At 37.0% G+C, this 24,756-nt stretch overlaps 3 protein-coding genes across 8 annotated transcripts in view; 2 read left to right on the forward strand and 1 right to left on the reverse strand.

Annotated features, from left to right (window-relative positions):
- The window catches only part of LOC110176482 (WD repeat-containing protein 44), a 10,591-nt gene extending 8,584 nt beyond the window's left edge, over positions 1–2,007 (forward strand). Inside the window, exon 12 of one of the 2 annotated variants that reach the window (XM_086840198.1) lies at positions 812–2,007. The gene's annotated coding sequence lies outside the window, so the exon portion shown is untranslated. The remainder of the gene's footprint in view (positions 1–811) is intronic. The other variant, XM_086840201.1, reaches the window with a different exon arrangement.
- The window catches only part of LOC110176483 (uncharacterized), a 26,371-nt gene extending 3,075 nt beyond the window's left edge, over positions 1–23,296 (forward strand). Inside the window, exons 1-4 of one of the 5 annotated variants that reach the window (XM_020942854.2) lie at positions 10,359–10,668; positions 12,886–13,435; positions 13,506–13,860; positions 21,683–23,296. In XM_020942854.2, the coding sequence (XP_020798513.2) occupies positions 10,629–10,668; positions 12,886–13,435; positions 13,506–13,860; positions 21,683–22,063 (1,326 nt within the window). In that variant the 5' untranslated portion in view covers positions 10,359–10,628 and the 3' untranslated portion in view covers positions 22,064–23,296. Of the gene's footprint in view, positions 1–811; positions 2,706–10,358; positions 10,669–11,168; positions 11,186–12,885; positions 13,436–13,505; positions 13,861–21,682 lie in introns of those variants that run through there. The other 4 variants (XM_020942855.2, XM_086840202.1, XM_086840203.1 and 1 more) reach the window with 4 other exon arrangements.
- LOC110176481 (uncharacterized) lies at positions 21,897–23,906 on the reverse strand. Its single transcript, XM_020942847.2, has 2 exons — positions 23,667–23,906; positions 21,897–23,609 (listed from the first exon to the last, which is right to left on the reverse strand). Exons 1-2 carry the CDS (start codon positions 23,884–23,886, stop codon positions 23,320–23,322), a joined length of 510 nt encoding a protein of 169 aa, XP_020798506.2. The 5' UTR covers positions 23,887–23,906; the 3' UTR covers positions 21,897–23,319.
- Between the last annotated feature and the right edge of the window lie 850 nt (positions 23,907–24,756).

Consider the following 24,756-nt stretch of genomic DNA (forward strand, 5'->3'; position numbering starts at 1 on the left):
CAATTTCAAAATGACAACCGTTCTTTCAAAGGCCATAAGAAATCAAAAACAAAGCCCCTCTAACCTTTTGTCTGCCGCCTTTTGTGGCTCAAACATAATAAAACTCTCACAGATGATCATTTATTGGAATGTTGAAATTCTTACCTATTTAAATGACGGACTGAGCAACATACACAGCTCAATTAACGCGGCTTAAAGTGCTTTAGGCGGTATAATTTCCTGGTTTTTTTTTGTTGAAGTGGAGAGACTGAAAACCATAAAACCATGGATAATAAAATGTCCATAGTAAACCCTTTCACTTGAATGTAAACAGAACTTCAAGTCTTTCAAGTTGTAGAACCATTATTGGTAGTAAAATTTATATAGTTTGCAACATCTTTTTCATTTTTTCTTTAACAACTTAATTAGGAAGCATGATATACCAAACCTTTCACTTTAAAAACCACAAAACTCAAAGATTTGACCTATTGTTGCATTGTTCAATGATAAAACTATTAAATGGTTCATGGCACCTTTAAATTAATGGTTTAAAAATTCTTTTAAACATAATAAGCAGCCAATTTCAAGCTTTTATAAGTTATATAGGGGTTTCATTCTTGGGCCCCCTTCACTTCAAAGACCAGATAATTCAAGGAATTGATTAATGGTTTCGTTGCGTAACTTATAATTATCAAAGATACCAAGTTCTTATTTTGTTCCAATAATGAGTAGGCTACAACAACTCAATTAAAAGCAGTTACCATTGCTGGATGCTGTGTGTCGCAGCACAAAAACCAAAATAAACGGAACCCTTTCACTTTAAACTCCACAGAACCCCCCAAAAGATCCAGCGAAAACGAGTTTTGTGCCAAAGAGCAGATCAGAGCAGAGCAGAGCAGAGCAGAGCAGAGCAGAGCGGAGCAGAGCAACCATATTCCATATCGAATAACCGACCAATAAGTGTTACTTGTTACTTGGCACATCCAACTAGCACCGTTGCAGTGGCCTATATTCAAAATAGATCAGAGATCGGCGGAGCAGCTGCAGTAGCAGGAGAGGATCCGATCGGAGCGAGAGGAGATGCCAGTGCCATGTGAGAACTTAGTCCGCGGCAAAGAGCAAAACTAGTTTCCCATTTGCGCGCCTATGCTAAGTAATAATAATAAATAAGCCAAGTCGTTGTTGTTCGTCGTACGCTGTTCGCCGTTCGAGAAGTGACCTAAAAATACTGGTTTCGCGTGAGAACGTGCAGCTTCAGCTACATCTCAACCAATGGCCACAGCCGGAGCCACAGCGGCCGTGGTGGTGAAGCGGCCTGGACCACCAGTGCCGCCCAGGCCCAAGGCAACGGGTAATCCCTCGGCCACGCCGCCAATCATCCAAAAGAAGCCCACCTTTGTCAGCCAGCTGAGTGCGGTGGGTCGCACCCTGGTCTACAAGTCACCGACGGTTAATCTGCCCAAGAAACAGGCCCAGACGCAGACGCCAACCACAGCGGTGCCGGCACCAACCCCACCAGTGAAGCCCCTAAAGCTCCGCAAGGCGCCCGATGTACCAACGGCCAAGCCCCGCGAGACCGTCACCACGTCGGTGGTGACGGTGAATCGTCACAATTCGATCAGCGTCATCGGGGGCTCCCCTCAGACCACACCCCGCAAGGAGACCCGCCTGAGTCTCGGCAAGGTGGACTTTGAACGGGCAGGCCTGCAGCCAGCAACACAACCCCTTCCCAGGCCCAGGAAAATTGTCCAGTTACCCGTGGCCACCATGGATGTGGAGGATGTACCAAAGGTAACCTCTACTCCATCCACTGGTCTCTTTAGAAGATCCAAAACCACGCTGGACAGCTACCAAAAGGAGTCCACTGCAGTAGTCTCGCCAAACGGAGGAGGAGGAGGAGGATTCCTGGGCGGACGGACTGTGGAGATTAAGAATAATCTGAAGAACGCAGCCGAGCGGCTGTTCTCTGAAATAATCATAAATCAGGGGCAGAAACAGGCGGCGGCTGATACCACAATCATCACCAAACATGAGGCACTGAAGCAGGAGTCCGATGTTCTGACCATCCAGTCTACAGGGAACTGCATGCGGATCAACATAAACTCTGGTTCCGAATTCGGTGACCCCAAGCCGAGCTACACCAGCACCATAAAGAGCTCCATTAGCGTGGGAAATACACCGGAAAAGAAACAGGCCTTCCACGAAATGCTCATCTCAGAGCTGGCCGCCATGCGGAATAAATCCTGCTCGCTGGAGCAGCTGCCCACCAAGTCCATGTCGCCGGTAGCCACATCGCCACCCAAGAAGATCGCCTCGCGTATTCGCTACAACTCCATTGACGATGCCGATACCGAGGATGTGGATGCGGATAATGTGGAGGATGCCGATGGAGATGTGGATGAGGAGGATACCCTGACTTATTCGGTCAACAAATCCCTGAAAGAGAACATAGGAAAGGAGGGCACCTCGAGGAAGCGGTGTCCCTCGGGTTGCTCCACAGACTCTTCACCCTACGGAACCGAGAGATCCCAACGTATCCGTACCTCGGATTGGATAGAGGTGGGCGACAATGGAACAGCGGTGACTTTGACCAGCTGCCACATTTCTCTAGAGGATTCAGGCATGGAGGACGAGGAGCGACTGGACGACATGTCATCGGGCGTTGGCGATAGTTGGGACAGCGTCAAGGAGGCGGAGACCGAAAAGCGTTCGCGCAGTGCAAAACGGTGAGTTCTTTGAACAATTCAATAATTAATTAAAACTTTAAGAAAAAATACTATATTAAAATTATGATAAAGTTAATATTTTAAAGTCTTGAATAAGTTATATCACAAATATTTATGCAAAAACTAAACTGTCTTGAAAATTTCACTGAAGAAAATTTTTTGATTTAGCGTTTTACCATACGAAAGTTTTTTCAACGTTAACTGATTTTGAAATGAGCTTTACCTATGAATATAAAATTATGGAAAATTAAGATATTTATTAGGAGTTTAGTGCCAATGACAGATATCCTATAAATTTGCAAGATTTATAGTTTAAACTTTAAAGCTATTCCCGTTAATAGATAGGGGCTTTATGGCACTGCTGCTGGGCATGCCAATGAGCGAATTTATAATGATTTTCTATAAAAAGCTAATGTTCATAAAAAAATCATAATTTATTAAGTGCTAATGAATATTGAATACAAGTTTGGCGAAAAGAAAAGCAATTTGTGGATGTTTAACAAAAACAAAGGGTTTGGTTTAGGCGAGATAGTGTTGCAGAGCTTAAAGATTCAGAGACAAGAAAGTAGGACTTACATTTATTTAAATGAAAAATCAATACTATCTTATGCTTTTTAAATTTTAAAATTAGAAAGATTAGTTTAATACCGTAAGGAAACTTATTAAGATCTTAAAAGAATTGACTTGTATCATGAGAATTATTTACAAAATCAAAATCATTATTTACAATTACAAACTGACATGACAGAAGCTTAAAATAGTTTTTGTTTATATTTATATTTCATCGTCAATTATATTTGGAGAAGTTTGAGATTATCTTGATTACTCTAATACCTTAATGAATGTTATTTTGATCCTAATAGAATTGCCTTGTATAATATTGAAAATTCACAATGAATTAAGATCAGAATTATTTGCAACATCTAAATCATTATTTACAATTACAAACTGATATGAAAGAAGCTATAAATAGGTTTTATTTATTTTTATATTTCATCGTCAATTATATTTGGTGGGTTAAGGAGTTTGAGATGATCTTGGACTGAAATTTAAATCCATGATTACTAAGCTGCCGCCACAATTATTTCACCGAGTTTCGCTGGGCTCCATTGACATGGTTTTGATTTGATCGACCGTGCGCATCCCACGGAATCTCCGTGCTCGGAGTTTGGAGCTTGGAGCACCTCTCGAGCTCGATCTCCCAACCCGGACTACCATTGTGATGGTACTTACCAAGTGAGATCTCACCGAGGCGGGCGGGTTAACATTAATTCAATGTGCTGACATCATTTCGAATGTGGTTTGTTGCACGTTGCACACACCGCACTCCATACATTGCATGTGCGGGCACGGGTTCGATTGCAGTGGCCACAAAAAACAAAAATATATATATAAAAAAAGGTTGCGATATTAACAATTTGGGTTTCTCGGATCCGTTCGTGTGTAGTTTGTATTTTAACAGCAGAATCAAAGTAACCAACAGGCAGAAAACCCGTTTCGAGCCGCTCTTTTACGACTCTAAAGATTCGTATTTTAGCGGCAATACACACATTGTGTTTGTATTTTGATTAACATATAAATACTTATATGTATTCCGTTGCGGTACGTGTTTGTCGCTTCGAAAAGTGATTATCGTGACTCACTTGGCTTGGCATTTGCGCCATCGCACACACGACCAAGATACTTCATATATCGTGCACATATATTGTATTTACTATATATTCAAATATTTGCTTATTCACACGAAGCTATAGCTTTCATTGGCAAACCATAAGAATCGAGAACTTGAGAAGTCGAAAGAAGTGTACCTTATACTGGCAATAATTAAAGATTGAATTAGATGGTTGGTATTCTTTATTAATATTATATAGTATTTAGTAGGGGCTCAGGGAGTTTTATAAATAATCCATATTTATTACATATTTTACTTTCAATTTAAAGCTTAAAGACATGAATGCTGCAATTCGCTTTCTTACATTTTCTCAAATACTTTGTAACAATTGTTTCTACTATAAAAATAACACTTAAAACCCTATACTAACTTTCTTACTGTGTACTAAAATTTTAATCTCAATTAACTCCAACTTTCTAGAGGTCACAGACATTAACCTTTCCATTTCTTAGATTAAAGTAGTTCATATATTTATGATGAATAAGAAGCTCTGAAGGTCTGCTTTTATCAAAAGATATATATACAAATTCGCACATTCCAAGCTGCAATAAAAAAATAATAATAATTGCGATGAAAACAACCAGGTCTGAGTCTCATTTCCCATGGCTGGCATTATTGTCCGATAATAATGTGTTTTACTTTGCCAATTACTCACACAATCCCCATTTCCTACAACTGCGAAATTCAAATGGCAAATTGCATCTTTCAAATGCCTGAACGTGTGGATTGGCTCTTATGCATATGAAGTAGTGATTCACAGATAAGTCACATAAAATATATACATATAAAGGTGTGTGTTGTGTATACATATATCTATGGCTAACTGTTGCAACTGCGAGGCAAGCGTTATAAAATAAATTCAATCAGTGCGACGGCGAAGGCAGCAGCAGTTGCAGCAATCCTATATTGCACTTGGATCGGGGCCCCAGTTATGGCTCCTTCGATTTCAATTTGCATAATGGATGCCGTTATCAAGAATGGTTTACCGTTTCCTCATTCTTTCCTATGCAAACTATATATGGTCTTACAGAACGTGGAGAAGTCTTGGGCTTTACAAGCTTTAGAAGTTCCTGGTCTTTGTCTTTGAAGTTCTATGAAATACAATATGTGTTTGCTCCATCTGTCTGTGACATAGTTTCTGTTTCAAAGAACTTGCTAAATTATTGTTAAATCGTTGTGTGTAATACAATAATTTCTTTGAAAGCTAATTGTTATTTGCAAGGCATTAATGAAAGCGAAAAGGAATGTGTTTTGTATGTGGTAATATCTTAAATAACGACAACGACACCGACGACGACGACGGCAACTTGATTATTGCCTTGCATTGCTCGTTGTCAGCAATCATTTTCCAACATAATTTTCTGGGAAATGACTACTAGCCAGGCAAAGAAAAGCCAATCACATTGGGATTTACATATCATATAAATTCGGGCTAAATGTAAGCTGCTTTTGAGTCCCAAATAATAGAAACTGTAAGTTTAACCGAGATATACAAATTGTATGTCTTCAACCGGCTTTTCATTGGGACTTGTACTATGTATCTATATTGATTAACTCTCTTCATCTTATTAAAAACCACAAATGAAAGGCTTTCTCTGCATTTTTTCTAAATTAAATATAGTTCAAACGTGTTGAATTTAAATTAGCTTAGCTAACCAATGTGGACTTATTTCCTTTTTTAGCTAAGCAAGTTTAATTGATTGAGTTGTGTAATTATTGATTGACTGCGTTTAATAAATGTTTTTACGCAATTGTCTACATTTTAAGTCAATTAGCAGCCAGGTGTGACAAGCTTAGTGGAATTTTTCGATCATTGCTTTAGTTTTAGTTAGCTAGAGATATAGGTTTCGAGGTCACAGGTCGTGTTGGAGGTTATTTTCCTAGCAGCAATTACAAGCTTCAGTTTTCTCTTCGCTGAGAAGGTAATGCCACATATTTGGAACTGCACAAAACCACAAAGACTGACAGCCTTTGGTCTCCACATATATGAGTTCCAACTAGCAGTAGGCATACAGAAGAAACACCTTCAAGTGCGATTAAAATCATGGCCGGTCCGGAGGCCTGATGGCTGTCAGCCAAGCCAGAGCCAGAGCCAGAGCCAGAGCCTGAAGTCAGGTGAGATGCCAGCCTAAAGCAACTTCAGGTGCTGGAGAGCTGTAAGTCTGGTGTTTGCCAAAGATATATACTCGCATTCAAGTCGGGTTTGTCGAGGCTGTTACGAGTGTGAGAACCGTTAAAGTACGACAAAGTGACGCCGCAAAAGCTCTTCTGAGTGCCAGACTTTCAGGTGGATTTCTGCGTAATGTGCCTCTGTTTCAGTTGCCCCTGTCGACCGGCTAAATATCTCGAGATGATGCGACAGATATTTCGGGTTCAACTACCTCGTACCGCTGTTCTTTGAGCTGTAAAAGCCACTAACATACCAAAATATCAGGTCAATGAGATCACCAACCAGAAAGCCAAAAGAAAATATAACTGAGAAAAGGAACAACTTCTTCTTCCCATCAAGATGGTGTTAATTAATCGAATGATTAGTGATTGTACCAGAAATAAATGTTTGGAAAGAGTGTTACTAGTTTACAAGGTGAGGAGTACGGACCACACAATTCCCCAGTTGATTTAGAGACACCTAACTTGGCCAAAAAAAAGTACCCAAAAAAAAGACACTATAAACTTGATTTTAGCGGAAAACCAACATGCGGAAAAGCAGCCTGAACCTGGAAGCCAAATGTGGATGAAGTTTTTGGACTCTACTCCACTTTATACACAAGTGTGGGCCGACTTGGCTTACATAAACCAAAAAAAAACACACGTTTGCTCATATATATTTGTGCAACCTCTTGAAGTTTTTTATAAGCGATTTTACACTAAAAGCTTAGGAGTATATCTTAGGAGATAATATCTCACAAATTACTTACTCTAACATGTTGCCAAATATAAAACTTGGAGGAGTAATTGCTCTTGAGATAAGTTTAAAGAGCAAATGTGGGATAATATATGTGGTTAATAAATCTATCTATAAACATTTCTTATAATTTTATCGCAGGAATTCAACTGGAATTCCCGACCTTTCATTAATAAAACATTCTTTATATTATTTTCATTTAATTCTGATGAATGGAACCCATTTGTTTTCATGGCCAGACTCGATTCTTACTTAAATTGTCCCTCGACTTGCACTTGTTTTACCTTGTTTTGTAATGCCAACATTTGTTTGGCTAAAAATAGTAGTTTCGGCCAGATTTGTATCTCAGGTGCGCAAGTATTGCCCAAGTTTCCTGTTCCGTTCGTTGGTCAAATGGACAGATTTATGCGTTTTGCTGTTGCCAAGCTAAGCACTCGACATTTTACTTTCACATATGGCAAACTTTATTATATTATTAATATTATTTATATTTTATATTTATAACTTAGGGTGATGGCTTTTAGCCTATAAATCTTCACATATAATAATATAATTATTTATGCCCCAGAGCGCTTTTATTTTCTAAAGGAGATCGATGGCGTGTCTTGCATTATATGTATGTTTTTATTGGTTATTCTCAAAAATGTCCCGCTTAGATTGCGGTGCTTTCGCTTTTGAGAAATGAAAACAAAGTCTCAGCAGTGGCTCACTTTACTATATATACAATATATATATGTATACACCTTGTTCAGATACGATACCGTGCTGGCGCTGAACAATCTGCATAAATTAAGCCATTCGTAGAGCTATTTGTTAGGTGGCTTCGTTCTACTAATCAGGAAACCGAAATCAAAAATTTCGCTTTTTGTTGGATTCGAAAGAGAAACCCGCGACTAATCGAAATTTATTTGGGTAACTAAACCAAAGCCAAACCAAAAAACCAAAGCCCAAAACCCAGAGTTAAAGAAACGACTCGGAGTCGCCGCTTAGTTGCTGTCTCATTTGCATACGTTTGGTTATTTGTTTAGAAACTCTTTAAGCAGCAGCGAAATAAAAGCTAGAAAATAGAAATTTATGGGCTCTCTGTTGGATAGTTGTTAAGCATTCGGAATGAAAGCGAAAACGGCGTCGATATGAGCAATTTTTGTTTGGTGGATTTCTTTGGGAGTGGCCCCAAGAAAAGGGCGTTTGCACGTAGAAGGCGACAGTATATTATACGTGAGCCACCGATGATAATAACTCTTGAAAAGTCGGTAACTCCATCAGTGCACCGTCACTCGGCAACTTCTCACTTAATTTGAGTCCGCTGAAGACAATGGAAAAGCGATGCCTTATTAGAATGCGTGAGAAAGCCACTGTGAGAAACTGGAACCTGATTGTGTGCGTGGCGTTATTAGTCTTTACGCCGTGCCCTCATTAAATTGGCTGTGAAAGACTCTGGCAGAACTGACCCAGAGATTTCTATCCCCTTTTATCACCTTCAACTTCGGAGAGCTCTCGGCGCCGTCTTGGTGAAATTTTTGGGTCATCCATTGGGTATTATGATCACGTAGGTGAAGCACCGGCGTCGTCGGCGAAGAAATCGTCATTGTTTGTTGCATTGTTCTGCAAAAAGCCACACATCCTGCAATGTGCGTGATCCGATTGGCCTGCACCTGCATAATTCCCCCATTTCGCTGCAGTTGCAGTTCGCTGTTCCGTTTGCTTCTGGTTTTATTTATTACTATTTTTCCTTTACTATATACTATATATATTTATATGAATATATATAGCGCCATGCCGCATTCCGGCTGCTCCCAATTCGCTTTGGTCCCGCACGCCGCACGGCAAGGCTAAAACTATAACAAATACGCACAGTTGGGGTCCGAAATAAGACAAATTTGACGGCTGCATCACTCGAAGTCACTCGACATCGTGTTTTCGGATATTTCTGAATGGGAATGGGAGCAGCTCTAGAATCTCCGCTGGTATTCCGCCCCAAAGGTCTCGTTGAAGAGCCCCACTGATTATTCCGTACATGATGTACTACAACCAAAGCGATCTCGCAGCGGCATGAGCAAATGAGTTTTGTTATATTTATATCTAAAAATAGTTGGGCCACGCTGGTGACACGGGGCATTCTACAGGGTGCTGAATATAGATCATAACATGATAAAGATAGGAACGCTAAACAAACTGGAAGATGCTCTTGTTCGAAATTTATTTTTAATCCCCTTGTAGGGTATTCTCAAGTCAGTCAGAAGTTTGCAGAGAGTAAAGTACAAATTTCCGACCCTATAAAACATGTATATTCTTGATCAGCATCTACGGCCGAAAGTTTCTAGCCACCTCCGGCAGATAAACGAAATTCAAAAATTCTTAATTCTTAATTTTTGTCAATAAAAGGAAAAGGGTTACATCGTTAAAATTTTGACGAAAATTTCAATTTTAAATTGACTATGCAGGTTTATTAACCCAATACTAACTAACATAGGAAAGCTTTGCGATTTGAAATTAAGTCTTTTTAGCTTAGTTGTGAGTTTTGTAAACTGTGATTTTGTTGAAAAAATGTTAATGCAGAAAGATCTATAAATATTGGCTTAAAGAATGGGAATATTTTAAGCTTAGTTATTAAGCTTATTATTTCTAATTCATTCCTATGGGTTAAAAATATTCCTGATCAGCATAAGTAACCTACTCGACTGAGCCATTTTCCTTACAAAAATCCAAGAATACTATATTTTTAAGCATTTTTGGCTTAGTTATGATTGATTTCCAATTTGATCCCGTGAATCAATTGCAAACAAACATTGACTTGCCAATTTTTTATTGTTATATTTATTATTTTTATCAAACATTCTATAACTTTTCGCATTACTATAATTAATTACTATATTTCGTATATATTCGATTTACACTTTAAATTGTACCTGCATCTTCATCTGTATCTCTATCTAAAAGTCGATGAACTCTTTTTGGAATGTGACAAAAAACTCTATTTTCAAATTGAATTAGTCTATTTTTGACTTCCGGCTACACCCTGTTTGTCATTTTATTTTTTTATTAAATCAATTTGCTCATTTCTTATATATTTATTTTTATTTTTGTCCCGACGCCGCTTGATTTTCTCACTCTCCTGAGTGTTATTTGCTCTCACCTCGCGTGGCTTTCGTATCTTGGGGATTTCTCTGTTTTGTTGTTTCTGACGGATTTCGGATTTGGATGCGAACGTGGCCGAAAGTGGCAGTGTTTAGTCTTTAGTTGCACGCGAATTTCTGGGCGCTACGAGCAGAGAGTTCGCAGCGAATTAAGAAACAAAAAATAAAAACAATCCCGAGGCGGAGCGGAACTAGGAAATCCAGATTATATGTTCATTTCTCCCATACTGTTTGTACAAATCGTGATTTGTGAGTACGCGCTGAAGGCCCTGGGCCCTTTAAATGACACTGTTTACGCAGCTGTGTGAATTCTTCAGATATAAAAAATGACAGATTGGCAGTCAAAATTAGTCATACTGCAAATAGCAAATAGCAAATAGCTGAAATAATAATATCTTTGCCGCTGCCATGCTTCGCAAGAGCGAAATGTATTCGTGTTGATTTGTGTATTGTCTAAAAAAATGTTGCCGCAGTGTTTTTCCAATGTGTTACTACTTCACAACATCAGCTATTTGAAAAGTAAAAGCCTGGCAGATACGTACGATATAATATACATGTGTTTTCCTTAACGGACATGTGAGACATTTCGAATAAACCCATCACTTGCGTTTGTATAGAATCATTCTATCGTTGACCTCTAGCCTTGCCCCGCAGAACCTCCCACAGAATATTATTTATGGCTTAAATGTGTGTTCGGGAAAATCTCATGACGTAATATCAGTTCATGCCAAAATCAAATCAATTTTGTGATAATGATTAGTTCCTGGTAAGCATGCTTTCTTTACTAATACATATTTTGGTTCTTTAAATATTCATTTCCATTATGCATCGGTTAAGGTAGGAATATATAGATGGTATGTGGGCTTGATCACTTGTTGACTGATTGAGTTAATTGGTATGTATTCAAAATAGTTTGGCATGTGGGCTGAAAAGCAGCTGAAAGGTGTTGACTGCAGATGTTGATATAGATTGGCGGTCTGCCCTTTTGATTTCAATATAATTATAGAATCGTACGCGGAGACTTTGAAATGCAAAATTACTTTTTATAGACAGATACAAGAGCAACAGGTGGATTGCATCATTGTGTTGAATAAAACTAAAGGGAATTAATTAACCATTTGAATTAATTTCTAGATCATTGAATAGGTTTCATAATGGAAATTAATCTGTAGAATATCTTAATAGCTCCCAGCAAATAAAACAAAGATATTTCTTGCCAAGGGGTTCCTAAAAATCAGTTAATAGTGAGCAATTATCCAACTCACATAGACGTTATGGCCTTAATACCCCAGCTGCATACTATGTTAGATCCATTAGGAATAAATGTTGGTTACAAAGTAAATTACCTCCTGCATTTGACCATGTTTCGTGTGACTGACTGTTTGACTGGCTACTGGCCTTTGATGCAACTTACTGTTTAGCAAATTTTTGAACTCGTTTGTTAGCATTCTAAAAGCCATAAGTTGATGGCCTTCGTGTCTGGTTTTCTTTTGCGAACGGAGCTGCATTGTGTACATAACTTTATCTTTTTCGCATTCTGACCATGTTCTCATAAATCTGTGTATACATTGTACATGGCAGATTGTGATTAAAATGTCAGTTCGAAGAGCGAGGCTCAGTCAGAATTATTATCTGAATCTGGATCATAAGAGAAAACAAGACATATATTCGTAGTAAGATTTGGTAATGGATTTAATCTTTGATCAAAGTAATTTATTTAGGTCTAATGCATAAATTCTAAGCTTTGCCTATACCTCAGCTTATATATTTTGCGAATTTCATTCATTACCGATTTGCTTTCTGTTCTAGTTCTTGTTCTTTAAATTTTACAAGCAGCTTAAAATCTTATTATAATTAACCATCACCCTGTTTCAATTTATCAGTATGTGCGCTTTGCTTTCTTTTTAAATAATATATAATAAAACAAAGTGTAATCAGCAAAGCCTCGTATATTCACTTATCTTATCCACGGTAAAGATTTATAATTGAACAAGATTATTACAAAGTTGGATAAGAGATTTCTTTGAAGCAATATTAAATTAATAAATACATTTAATTATAAGCAATACTATCTTCTGTGTTTATATTTGTTGTATATTTCTCTGAACCTGTTGCCTTTCTCTGGGTTTCCAATTTAAATTTAAACAAACGTAGAATAAAGTCAAGACTTTGCAGCTTATGTCAATTGGAGTATCAAAATTCACAACAAATCATAAATATATATAGCCATACCTTGTTCTATGCCTAACCTACATCTGATACTAGTTGAACCCATGCTGAATATAGCTTTCCACCTTCATCCAGTGTTTTGTGTTCCGTGTTCTTTGTTCTATCGTTGCTGTTGCCATTCTGTTCTCCTTCTTTGAGGCTATGGAAAAGCCAAGAAATTTGTTCAAAATCCATCTATAATTGGTGGAAGATCTAAAGATTCCGATATCTCTTCTACCAAAACAAACACTTTTGCAGCTAATGTCATAAGTCGTTTGAAGGGCCAGCTGAGAAAGTCCCCGAAAATGTCCGAGGACCTGGACGAGCTCTTCCTGTCACCCATGCCGGCTCCCACGGCCATTGAGCTGCAGCAGTGCATCCTCTTCGGGTTCCGTCGCCGCCTCCATCCCTCCCAAATACTGGAAGAGTGTCGCAGTGCCTTTGGATCGTTCTCACCGAGTGCCCAGTATGTAGCCAAGTGGTACCAACGCTTCCAGGACGGGCTCTTCAACATTGACGAGCGGGACGTGGACGAGGAACTGATCCGGATGAGGGGCGAGACTCCGACCACGTGCAGTGACTACGAGGATGAGATGGAGTTCGGGGAGGCGGGGATGACGGTGTTACCCTTGGTTCTCAACGACCTTAATCCTAAGGATGAGGAAGAATCCGATGATGATAATAATAATAGTGATGGGGACTTTGAGAAGGAGAGTGACGATGACCTTGATGGTCATGTGATTGGTTATTGGCAAGGTTATGGCTATTTGGGTGGCAAGCAAAGGTATAGTTGGGGTGCAAAAAAATTGTATGTATTGTAGTCTAGTATATATATTCCCCTGACTAATTCGGACATTGGTTTCCCCTTCTCCTTGCAGTGGAACCTCGGCCTGCGAGCTGCCACCCCTGCCCAAGTCACTGATTGGCTTCAATAAACTACTTTGCTCCGATTCCGGACTGCTCAGCGATGTGGAGGGAAGCAATAACAATAACAGCGAGATCAGCCAAAAAGAAAGCGATTATCAGGCGGATAACGTTCAGGACAGCAACGAGAATACCATCGGTGGTGGTAATGGGTCGGTGCCCGGTGCCTCTCCGAAAGGAAATAGAGCAATTCCAGCAAGAGAAACGGATCCCAAATCCCCCAGCTTATCCACCAAAGGAAACCCCCAGGCGACCATCGAGGCGGGCAGCACTCTGGACGCACAAATCGCGACGCTGCGGAAGGAAATGGTAAGATCTCACTCAATATTACTTTTCATTTTAAAGCCGGGACTGGTTTCGGTTGTGTTTTTACTAGGGGAGAAAATGTATTACCAAGATTAATGCTAGTTTATATGCAGAGGTGTTTAAATAGTAAATTTTGTATTGTTAAATAATAGGTTGATAAATAAGAGAAAGGTTTATTACTATTTAAATAATGAAATATTATGAGCTACATCTTTTGGTTATGCTCTTCACAAATTATTATTTATTATTTAATCGGGGAAAATGAATTTATGTTGGTCAAAGATAATCGAAGAGCTTACAAGCCATGATAAATTAAATGCAGAAGAGTTAGCCGGTCATAAATATTATAGCAAGAGAAAGGTTTATTACAACTCAAATAAAAAATGTTATAATCGTAAATAGGTTAGACCTGTTTTAATTGGATTTTTATCATCTGAAATTATGTAATTAAAGTTTAAAGACTTTACATATTTATTTGGGGAGTAAAACATTGATTTAAAAACTAGGTTTTCTGTATCTTTTAAATGTTATTAACGAAGACTTAAGATTATCTTTTCCAACCGTTCCTAATTTATCCAGAATTTTGTGTGCTTAAAGATAAAATCTTTGGAAATAATCCGCATAATAAAATATTTAAAAAATTAACATTCGAAACAAAAGCAATGAAACCAGTTCTCTGACGTACGACATTTATTTTTATTTGTCAGAAAATGCTGTCATTCTCCCGAATAAGTCACACTTTTTTTTGGGCCAAAAGCCGCTGCATTTGGTGGTGAGGTGAACTTTATTGACCTGGTTTAGTACATAGTTTGTTGTAGTTCAACAGCCTACGGTAAATCCGGCAAAACTGAGTTGGCAAAGTCTGAGTTGGCCAAACCTTTCACATTTAATTCTGCTGAGTGGCAACCTATAGTATTATGTGGCCATAAGAACCTGTTTAATACTCGATCGGGCGTAGGTGTAAATGCGCCAGTAAGCCTTGGTTTAGGAGCGGCCGCTTTGGCGTATTGTCTCGATCTCGAAAATAAAATCAAAAGCAAGTCTTCTGAATATATACATTTCTATATACAAACATAAATGCCGCCTTTTTCGTGCTGCTCCGATTTAGATGTCGATTTGGTGGCGGCGCTGAACAATTGGAAATAAACACTAAATTGTGCACCATTTAGGCCATTTTGTGCAATTTGCATGTCTGCCGTTGTGCAATATGTACAAGAGACAGAGACTGGGTCGAGTTTTTGGCTGAAATCGAGACACATTTTCGTGCCATTATTATTTTCTGTGTTTTAACAAATATTTTACATTAGCTGGCCGCACTTCTGGTCTGGCTTACACCGGTCTTACCTATGTGTTAAATGCGATTTTACAACCTTTCGAGAGCGCCAACGCAAGCCCAATGACACTTTAATTGGTCATTGTATTTACCCAACCATTTATTACTGTGTGTTATTTCTGCGAGGCATTTAAATTTATTCGTTGCCACAATGGCGCGGGCCTGGCTTTGTTTATCTAACTCTAACCGGGCTTGATTCATTTGCTGGCCAAGTTGGGTGCAAACTTGTTGAAATCGTCAGAAACGATCAAAATATCAAGTTACTCGGTCTTCTGGATCCATAAAAATAAACTATGTTTCTTTAATGACTTATAATTAAATAAATAGGAAGTGTATTTTTTATTTTCTTGAGTATTATTTTGTTTGGTCTATCTTTATGCGTTTTAAAAACGTTATTATCTTGATCAAATACAATTAAATGTATGGGAAAGATATGTTTATTGACTTTACAAATAAGTATTTTGGTCTTCGCCCACACAAGTTCCCTGTTAAAATACATATAAATCAATGGCAAGAGATTTTTATTTATTTCCTTAAATTATGGATATATATTTAGACTGTCTGGCTATTGACCTCTCTTTGTACGTTTCTTAATCAGATATAAACTACATTAATGGCAATAGATTTTAATTTACTTGTTTATTTTTATATTAATCTTAAATATATAAATAAACAAGTAAATAAAAATATAAATCTGTTTATTGACCTCTCTAAACATGTGCTTTTTTTTTGCAAGCCAAATTTATTTATATAAATAGGAAAAGATTTATATTGGTTTAAAAATAAGTTTGTCAGGCAGGGATTTAAGAGTGATATTAAGCAGTATCTTATTTGTCTGAATTGTTTAATTTTGTTTATAAAATTTTTATAGAACATTAGCTTTCCAATTAAATAGATTTTAATAGTTTATAATTTGTAAACCCTTGGAGGGTATAATAGTTTAAGTTTAAAGCTTGAAACGCAGTGAAGGAGTCATTTCCGACCCCATAAATCATATATATTATTGATCAGAATTAAAAGCTGAGTTGATCTTGCCATGTCCTGTTGAAAAACAATTTTTTGAAATTTTTTCAAAATTCCAATTTTTTATAAGGGGTAACATCATTAAAATTTTCAAAATTTGACAAAAATTTTAATGTTTTAAATTTTTAAACTCAGCATGCAGATTTGTTAGCCTAATAAATACTAGCATGGGAGCGCTTTCCAAATTGAAATTAGTGCATTTTTGGCTTAGTTTTGAATGATTCAAATCCATGATCCCATGAACTTCTCGTTTTGCTATATAATTTAATGATTTTTACCTAATTGCATTATATACTAATTAAAGCAATTTAAATTATTAAAAAACTATTTCTACTAGAGCCTTATATAAGTAGTTTTAAATATAGAATATATTCTTGTTTGCCTAGATTTAGTTATATAAATCATTTATTTAATTACTATGTAAAATGATTTGAACAAATGTAGTTTAATGTATAGGATGCTCTTTTTTTAATTATTTTTTTTTATTTTTACTTAATTTTGTATTCATTTAAAAATACAATATGAGGGTATCTGTTTGGTGACCCAAAATGAACCCGTAGCTCTTTTCTCGCTTTTCGCAAATGTTTCGGTCGGTTGATTAACGATTCGGGCTCTGATCGCTCGCTCGGTGGGTGTGTAAGCCGGTAAGTATGGGTCCGGTGCGGTGTGTGAATGTGTTTTGCAATTATGTTAGTTGGCCGCTTTTGATTTTGATTTTTAGCTGGCCAATGGTTTTGCTTTTGCCTTTGCTTTCGAATGCCGAACCTGGGCTAAGATCGACTGGTTAGCCTTCTTGGTGAACCCGCGATATTGATATGCATTGTTCACTCACGTCTCCATTTGATATAAAGCCGCTTTTACTTGGGTAATTTTGAACAGAAATCGAAAGTAAATATTTGCCGAAGGTCAGTGAGGTAGTTTATTGTGTCATTATTAGATCAGCTTTCAATGCACAGTGCCAACTATAATGCGATTATACATTATATTTGGATCCTTTGTGGGTACTCATATTTTTTACAATTAAATAAAGTGCAGAACTCACGAAGCCGCACTTTTGAAAAATTATATAGTTTTGAAAGGCCAAAAAATAGCCGATAGTTTGTATTCACTTTTTCGGAGTGAGTGTGGTAACCAAAAGACACATTTGTCGGCATAAAGTGTGTAGCTCATAAAGCGGTACCACCTCTAAAATGATGATTATTATTATTGTTATTATCATTATTGGACAAAAGTAATTTTTAGTGTTCACCGCTCCAAGTGCAGAACTCATTTAGCCGGATGGATACGATACCACCATATCTTACCTTTTGCCTGATTCCCTCCGAATTAATAGATGATTGTCAAGTCAAATTACGCGCAATTGTTAAAGCCGTTCCCATAGCCATCACCGGCACTGGCACCATCTCTAATGTGCACAACGATGAAAATGAAGTAATAAACTTGGTTAATGCAACACAACGCATCGGGGAGAAATAAAAAGCTAAAGCTAAAAAGCCCACGGAGCCACAATGGGAGAAAACAGGAGTAAGACTAATCAGCGCATGCGCAGCCATTAAGCCAAAGTAAGCTGGCAAGCCTGCACTTGGAAAAAATATCAGAATAAATCTCAACATTGTTTCTGAGTCCCTGTAAGGATTTACAGTTTCAAGAAACAATTTTCTAACATTTAAATAGGTTAATGGATTTCTTTTAAAAAGAAATATGAGGAGGAACAATGTTTAAAAAAGTTTCCGCAATAAATTCATAATTCTTTCTAATGTTCTAAGTATAGAATACGCTATTAATATAAATTTATATTTTCCAGAAATAACCTTTCAACAGCTAATGAAGTTTATTAATAACTTTCTCGTACAAGAAAAGATCAAAACTAAAAAAGTTCAGGAACGTTTTTCGATTGAATACAGTCTTGAATGCTCTAAAAAGAAAATAAGATACAGAAATTTATACTTTCAAAAACTAATCCATTAACCTAACTAAAAATGTTATTAATAATAATATTAGAACTATGAATGTGTAAAAAAGTGTTTAGCTTAGTAAATAATTTTAAGAATATTAAATATAAACAGTAACTTATATATAACTAGAATTTCCCTGCAGTGTAACAAGCTGGCAAGTAAGCAACCAACAAAGCAACAAAGCGAGTCCGCTTCAGCTAATTTATGTTGGCCGCTTTTGTTGTTGCTGCTGTTTTTTTTTTTTTTTTTCTGCCGGGTTTGCCAGATACCTCGGTTATGGCAGCAAATTAAATTTATGAACAACAGAAAAGGAGGCAGCCAAAGTAACTTAACTAAAGAGCCCAAGCCTGAGCTCGAGCTTGAAAGCCAGCGGACAGCCGCTGTTGGGTTGTTGGTGAGAAGAAATGCATCAATGCATGAAATGGAGTTTTACGGCTTACATAAAATGGCCTTGAACGCCCGCATTCTTTCTCCGCTTGGCTCCCAGATCCCAAGATCTCTATCTTGGCCGGACGGAGATATGAAATGCGAAAGACGAAAGACGACCCCGTTCGTGGCTAATCGCTTCTCACCTGTTCCACTTTATTTGGCACATGCGAACTTAGTCTGGGCTTAGTTAATCTTAATCAGACCGCGAACACGACACGCCAACCTCTGCCTCATGGGTTATAAAAATAAAAAAAAGGTAATAAAAACAACAAGACCGACGTTCTGCAATCAATCCATTGCCTCATTTGCCCAACTTTGGGGTTAATTAAATTTAATTGGTAAATAACAGGGTCTGGTGAGAATCGTCAGGGGTTTCTACTAAATTTGCCCAAACTTATACAGCAATATAAAGATTTAATTAACTAAGGGATGCAGAAGTTCCCTTGCAGTCCGCACTTGAAGTATAGAATCGAATCAAAAATCGATCATAACTAAACTTAAACAATTTTCATTCTTTGAAGTTATATTTATTGTGAATTTTGTATAAAAATTTCTAAGGCATATTGGTTCTTAAAAAGCTCATTACTAAGCCAAAAAACCATTAAATTTGAATCGGAAATCATTCCTATTTTAGTTTTTATTAGGTTAATAAATCTGCATACTCAATTTCAAATTTTTATAGATTTTTGACAATTTTAACGATAACCCCTATAAAATTTTGAAAATTTTGAAAATTTTGAAAAAAATAAATTTTGACCGGACATGGCTATTACAACTCGGCTCTTGATGCTGATAAAGAATATATATGATTTATGGGGTCGGAAACCCGATTTCGCAGAGTTACAAGCTTCTGACTAAAATTATAAAACTCTAATATAATAAGTTCTTTTATAGATTTACATTTGTGTAAATACGTTAGGGCTGTCTGCCAATATTTTCACTTATTTTCTTCTTTATTCTCCCAGTTGTTATTGTTGAAATTCCTCGCTTTTCCCGTTCCCATTTCCCATTTCCTGATCTTCCGCATGGTTTTCTGCAAAAGGTGCCGCCATTTAGCCGCAGAGTTCACGCATCAGCGCAGAAATCTTTGATGCAAGCTGAAAGGCTTCCCGAATGGCTAAAGATAGAACGGGCCAGTATTTACCACAGATCTTGGGCAGATCCAAATATACATATATATATATATATAAATCTATATGCAAATGTTTGTATATATGACTATATAGTTGTTGCATCGCCAGAGGGCAGAGCAGAGAAGAGGCAGCCTTGTCTGGCATTTACAGCGTTCATTGCCATTTGGCGCTGTTGCATTTAAGAAATACTTTTAGGGCTTCTGCTTGCGCCAAAGTCTTCCAACGCTACACGGGGCACATTAAAAAGATAACAAAAAAATATACCACGTAATATAACCAATGGGATGGAACAGCCCTAAGCAATTTTAGCGCAATGAGCTTAGGGCTAATTGAGTTTTGAAACTAATTGTATTGATTTGACATAATGAAAGATAAGAGAAAAATATAAACTCTTCTTTAAACTCATATTTATAAATTTTAATAAGCTTTTAAATGAAATATATATCTTATAGAATATAATCAGGTAAATTAATATTAATTTACCATACAATTTCTTATGCTAATTACTTAATTAATTCTGTTTTTGGTCAAAGCTACTCTTCACCATAAAGGTTGACCCACATTTTCTTACCGCCTGATCTGTAATTTCTGGTTTAGACAACTAATGTCATTAGTGCAATTTACAATTTCTATTTAGATCAATTGTACTGCCCACAGATAACCCTGCAAGTATGTTAATTCGCGACTAATTCACATTCGATCCAAGCCCAAGGTGACGCCCCCGTGAAAAGCGGCGAAAAAGGTTTTAATCACCTACAAACTGGCACACTTTACATGGCTTACACCAAAGCAACAACTAATAGACAAAGAAAAATAGTAAAAACAGCAAAAAAAGTAAGAAGATACAAAGAGAAAAGTGTAGATAGGCAGTTTTTTTATTGGAGAACACGCAAATATATTTCCTCATTGGTAGGAAAGCTTATGAAAGCAGGAAAAATCTGGGATGCATTGAAGGAAAAACCACTAATGGAAAAATACTTATTCTGTCCGGTAGCAGAAGGGAAATTGAGTTCTGTGGTTTTTTCTAACAAAAATATGAAGAGAAATTATGGGGATATTATGCAGTTATTTTTATATATTTATTTATTGCTTCTTTTTTCAGTTAAAGGCTAACATATAATAATTAATCAGGAATGCCTTAAATACCTAATAGTACAAAAATATAAATAAAGCACTTCTCCATTGCAAACCAAATATTATTTTTAATTATCGCGTGTCGCATCCCATTTAAATATCAACTTGTAATGCTATTAATTTAAATATTATTATGCTGCTTTTGTTTAATTTAAAGCATAGCGATTTCTATAATTTATTTTCTAATCTCCGGTCTCCCCCATTGAGTGCTGAATACTGAATGTTGAATATACATTAGCAGCCAGGTGGGAGTTGGCTGGAGCGAGACGTCGAGTTGAGGGGATTTGGATTTTAGTGCCACAAACGATGCAACTGGAAACGCGACTGCTGGCAGAAAGTTTTCTTTGGTGATTTTCTTTTTTTTTATATATATATATATTTTTCGCGCGATATTATGCTGAGATATTAATTGACAAATGAGATTTTTCCTTCCTACTCGACAGCGACAGGCGAACTTTCATTTTGACCACAAGCGTCTTTCTGGCATAAATACAGGCCAAGGCTATATACATATAAGGAGACATTGGTATATCGGGATTATTCATGGCTAGGCAGGCGATATTGTTACTGATAAGAATACACATATATTCATCTTTAGAGGGGTATATAAATATTTCATTAAGATAAGTGTGTTGGATAACTTATCAGTGAATATAAAAAGGTTAATGAAACGTGTTAAGCTCAAATATTTTTAGCAATAATCATTCACTGAAAATTGTATTAAGATTAAATAAAGGTTTATGTTATTTTATATTTATATTACATTATATTCATTCATATAATCTTACTTTTACTAATTTTTTAATTTCCTCTTTCAGAACGGACTGCGTCAACTAGATCTCTCGTTGTTGTCTCAACTGTGGGTGCTAAACGAATCAATTCAGGAGTTCCGTGCCCTGATCGAGGACCAGGAGAACGAGGACGAGGACGATGAGTTGGATAATAATCCCAATGACATTGATGAAGAGGGCAACATAAGAATTTCATCATCAGTAGAATCGGTGCAATACGAGGGCGGTGCTGCAGATGCCAGGGCCAAACACCTGGGAACCAAACCAAAGGTCATCACCATACAGCCCAAGGTGGGGCGGCAGGATCAAAAGCCAGTGCCCAGGATGCGTAGTGCTCCGCCACCCCCGCCACCCGTCGTCCTGACAGCCGTTGAGCGGAAGCCACCGGCTCCTTCGCGACCCACATGATGCTACCTCACCGACTTCCTTGCCGGAGTCAGGATGGTCATGTGCAAGGCGATCGTGGGCGATGTGCCGCCCTCGGCCACCACGGCGACATCATCGTCGTCGTCCCTTCGCGGAGATGGATCCCCATTCGGCCTGGCCATGGACCAGGGCAGCTGTTTGGCCAATCACAGTGGTGGCTTGCTCCAGGCTTAGTTTTAGTTTGATTAAGCGATAAATTACACAGGCCTACGAAAATCGTTGGTTTTGCCGCAATACTAAAGGCCAAGATTGAAAAGATTCTTATAGATTGCTCACAGAATATGAAAAGTGGTTAAATTTACTGACATTGACTTTATGGTGCTTTTTCAAGACTGAAACTTAAATATAAGATACAAAGAAATGATGAATACACTTTCAATTATAATAAATTGAAAGTTTAAGTTTCAAGTTCACCTTACCTAGTCTTCAAAATGCGCCATTATAGTTGCATTTTCAATTCTTTAACCACTTTTTTCTGTTAACTCGTTGATAACCGCCTTTAGTCTTGCGAGCTTTGTAGTAAGATGTAGTATATGAGCGATTTACAAACGAACTGATCTTTATTCGGGTTCCTTAGAGGCCCCTAGGGAACTAGATATACTCCAATGGTGTTTAGATCCTGACAAGCCTTACTTTATCTATATAAAGAAGCCTAAATTATCTGCTGCTTACCTCAATATAGGAAGAGAGACCGAACCCAACATAATGTAATTGGTAGAATTTGTAAGACCAAAACCTCTAGGCTCTAGTATGATGGTTAGGAGTCCTTTGTGATCTTCAGTTATAAGTTTATTGTACATTTATACCCTGGGCTTGATGGGTTCCCAATCCCTATCCCTTCCCACAATTATATTTTTGTTTTTTTGTTTAATTAAAAAAAAATAGCCTATTCGATAAGCTAAGCTGTCTTATAATGTATGTCCTCGATCGTATTTGATCCGTGCATTTGACCAGTAACATTTGTATATACCAATTTTCCTGGCTATCTGCTGAAAACATTTTGTAATTCTAACGATGAAAAGCATTAAGAATAAAAAATTTGAAGGAAAAAATGTGTACATTTTATGTAACTGATTTAAGGTTTAAAAAACGGTTAAGTCTTAGCAGAGATAATTTTGTTCTTCATTTCTGTAAACAAAAAAATCAAATCAATAATTTGCACATCAATCAAATAATTTAATTCGAAACAAGACCAAATTGATGCTTATTTCCTAACCATTTTATATTGTGTTTAGTCCTTACACCAGGCTCACACCATCCAGGGCAACCTGGACACATGGAAAGGTGTAGCTCATGATATCGTTGGTATTGTAGGATGAATAGACATTTGGACAGATTTTGGCCCCGGAGCTGGACAGCGAGAAGTTGAGCTTAAGGCACATGTTCAGGCCCATCGTGGAGATCAAAGGCAGACAGATTGTTGGCGGCTTATTGATATCAATATTAAACTTTCCCAATGAAACCCCATCCATGGTAGTACTCAGATCCACTTTTCCGCCCAAGATATTCGCCTTAAAGTTCAGGCAAACTGTAAATGGGATTTACTAATAATAAAATGAAATAATAAAAAAGGACACCCTCTTACATTTCCTGGTATCATTCAACATATTCACAGTAACACTTTGGCAACAACTGTAGGATAAAAGCGGCGAGTACTGGCACATATCGGATGTATCCGAGATGGAAATAAGTCCCAGGTTTATATCAGGTGCCTTGGAAGCTGCTTCGATGGTCGGTATAGATCCAAAAGTCACCATAAGGGTCACAAGTCCTGTCAGAATTACTTGGTTGCTCCGTTTCAACATGATGACTCTCTTAGTTGTTGGTATATGGATCAGCGACTGCCCATCGGCTATGGAAGCTCACACTTTTTGTCCGCGAAACGTGCCAAGTCATAATTTAAATATTAATTGTAGTCAATATAATTTTAAGTAATTTAATTAGCTTTTTTGTAAGGGTCATTTAATACTAAATATTGGTGTGTATTACGGCATTAATGCTAGGTAACAAAGTCGAAAAGGTGAGTGTTTATTCTAATTATGGTATATGCAATGCCATGGCTATATTTTTCACACGGTTAAAGGTTAAGTTTAAATGTATTAAGGAAAGGGCTTGTATTAAAAAAATGTTAAGATAATAATTTGAACAAAAATGTTACAATATACCAGTAAAATAAGGAATACAAATATTCAATCCTTTTTATTTATTTAGTAAGTAAGCGAATTTAGGTTTTTAATACATTTAAATTATTTAAAATTAACAAATTTTACAAAGTAAATGCTTTTGGTGGCGCCTCTTTTCTACATCGTACCGTTCAGCTTTTTGTCATTATGCTATGTAAAGAAATAATCACTTTTATTATAAGAGTTTTAAATATTAACTGACAACAAATAAATTTTTCTTAATAATTAAAAAACATAACAATTAACTATTAAAAGTCTGTAAAAATATTTCAATTTTAAAGATTTAGTAATACTTAAATTAACTCAATATGATGCGTCTTATATTTTGAAAGGTTTTACCTAATACAAAATTTGTTTCGTTGAGAACAACTTAATTCTATTGCTACCAAGAGCAATATATTTTATTCTCAGCTTAAGATTAATTGCTACAATGCATTTTAAATATTATTTTGAGTGTTAGCATTAGATATTACTTTGTTCTTTTAGAAGCAA

Source organism: Drosophila serrata, unplaced genomic scaffold (genome assembly GCF_035046125.1).
Source record: "Drosophila serrata isolate PLE 108 unplaced genomic scaffold, ASM3504612v1 contig_382, whole genome shotgun sequence".
NCBI classification, from domain to species: Eukaryota; Metazoa; Arthropoda; class Insecta; order Diptera; family Drosophilidae; genus Drosophila; species Drosophila serrata.

What these genes read in the sequence shown, in the direction of transcription:
- LOC110176481 (XM_020942847.2), bottom strand. Translation starts at nt 23,886, where the DNA reads ATGTTGAAACGGAGCAACCAAGTAATTCTGACAGGACTTGTGACCCTT. An exon ending in GTTGAATGATACCAGGAAAT is followed by an intron (nt 23,610 to 23,666) that starts GTAAGAGGGTGT and finishes TCCCATTTACAG; the next exon opens with TTTGCCTGAACTTTAAGGCG.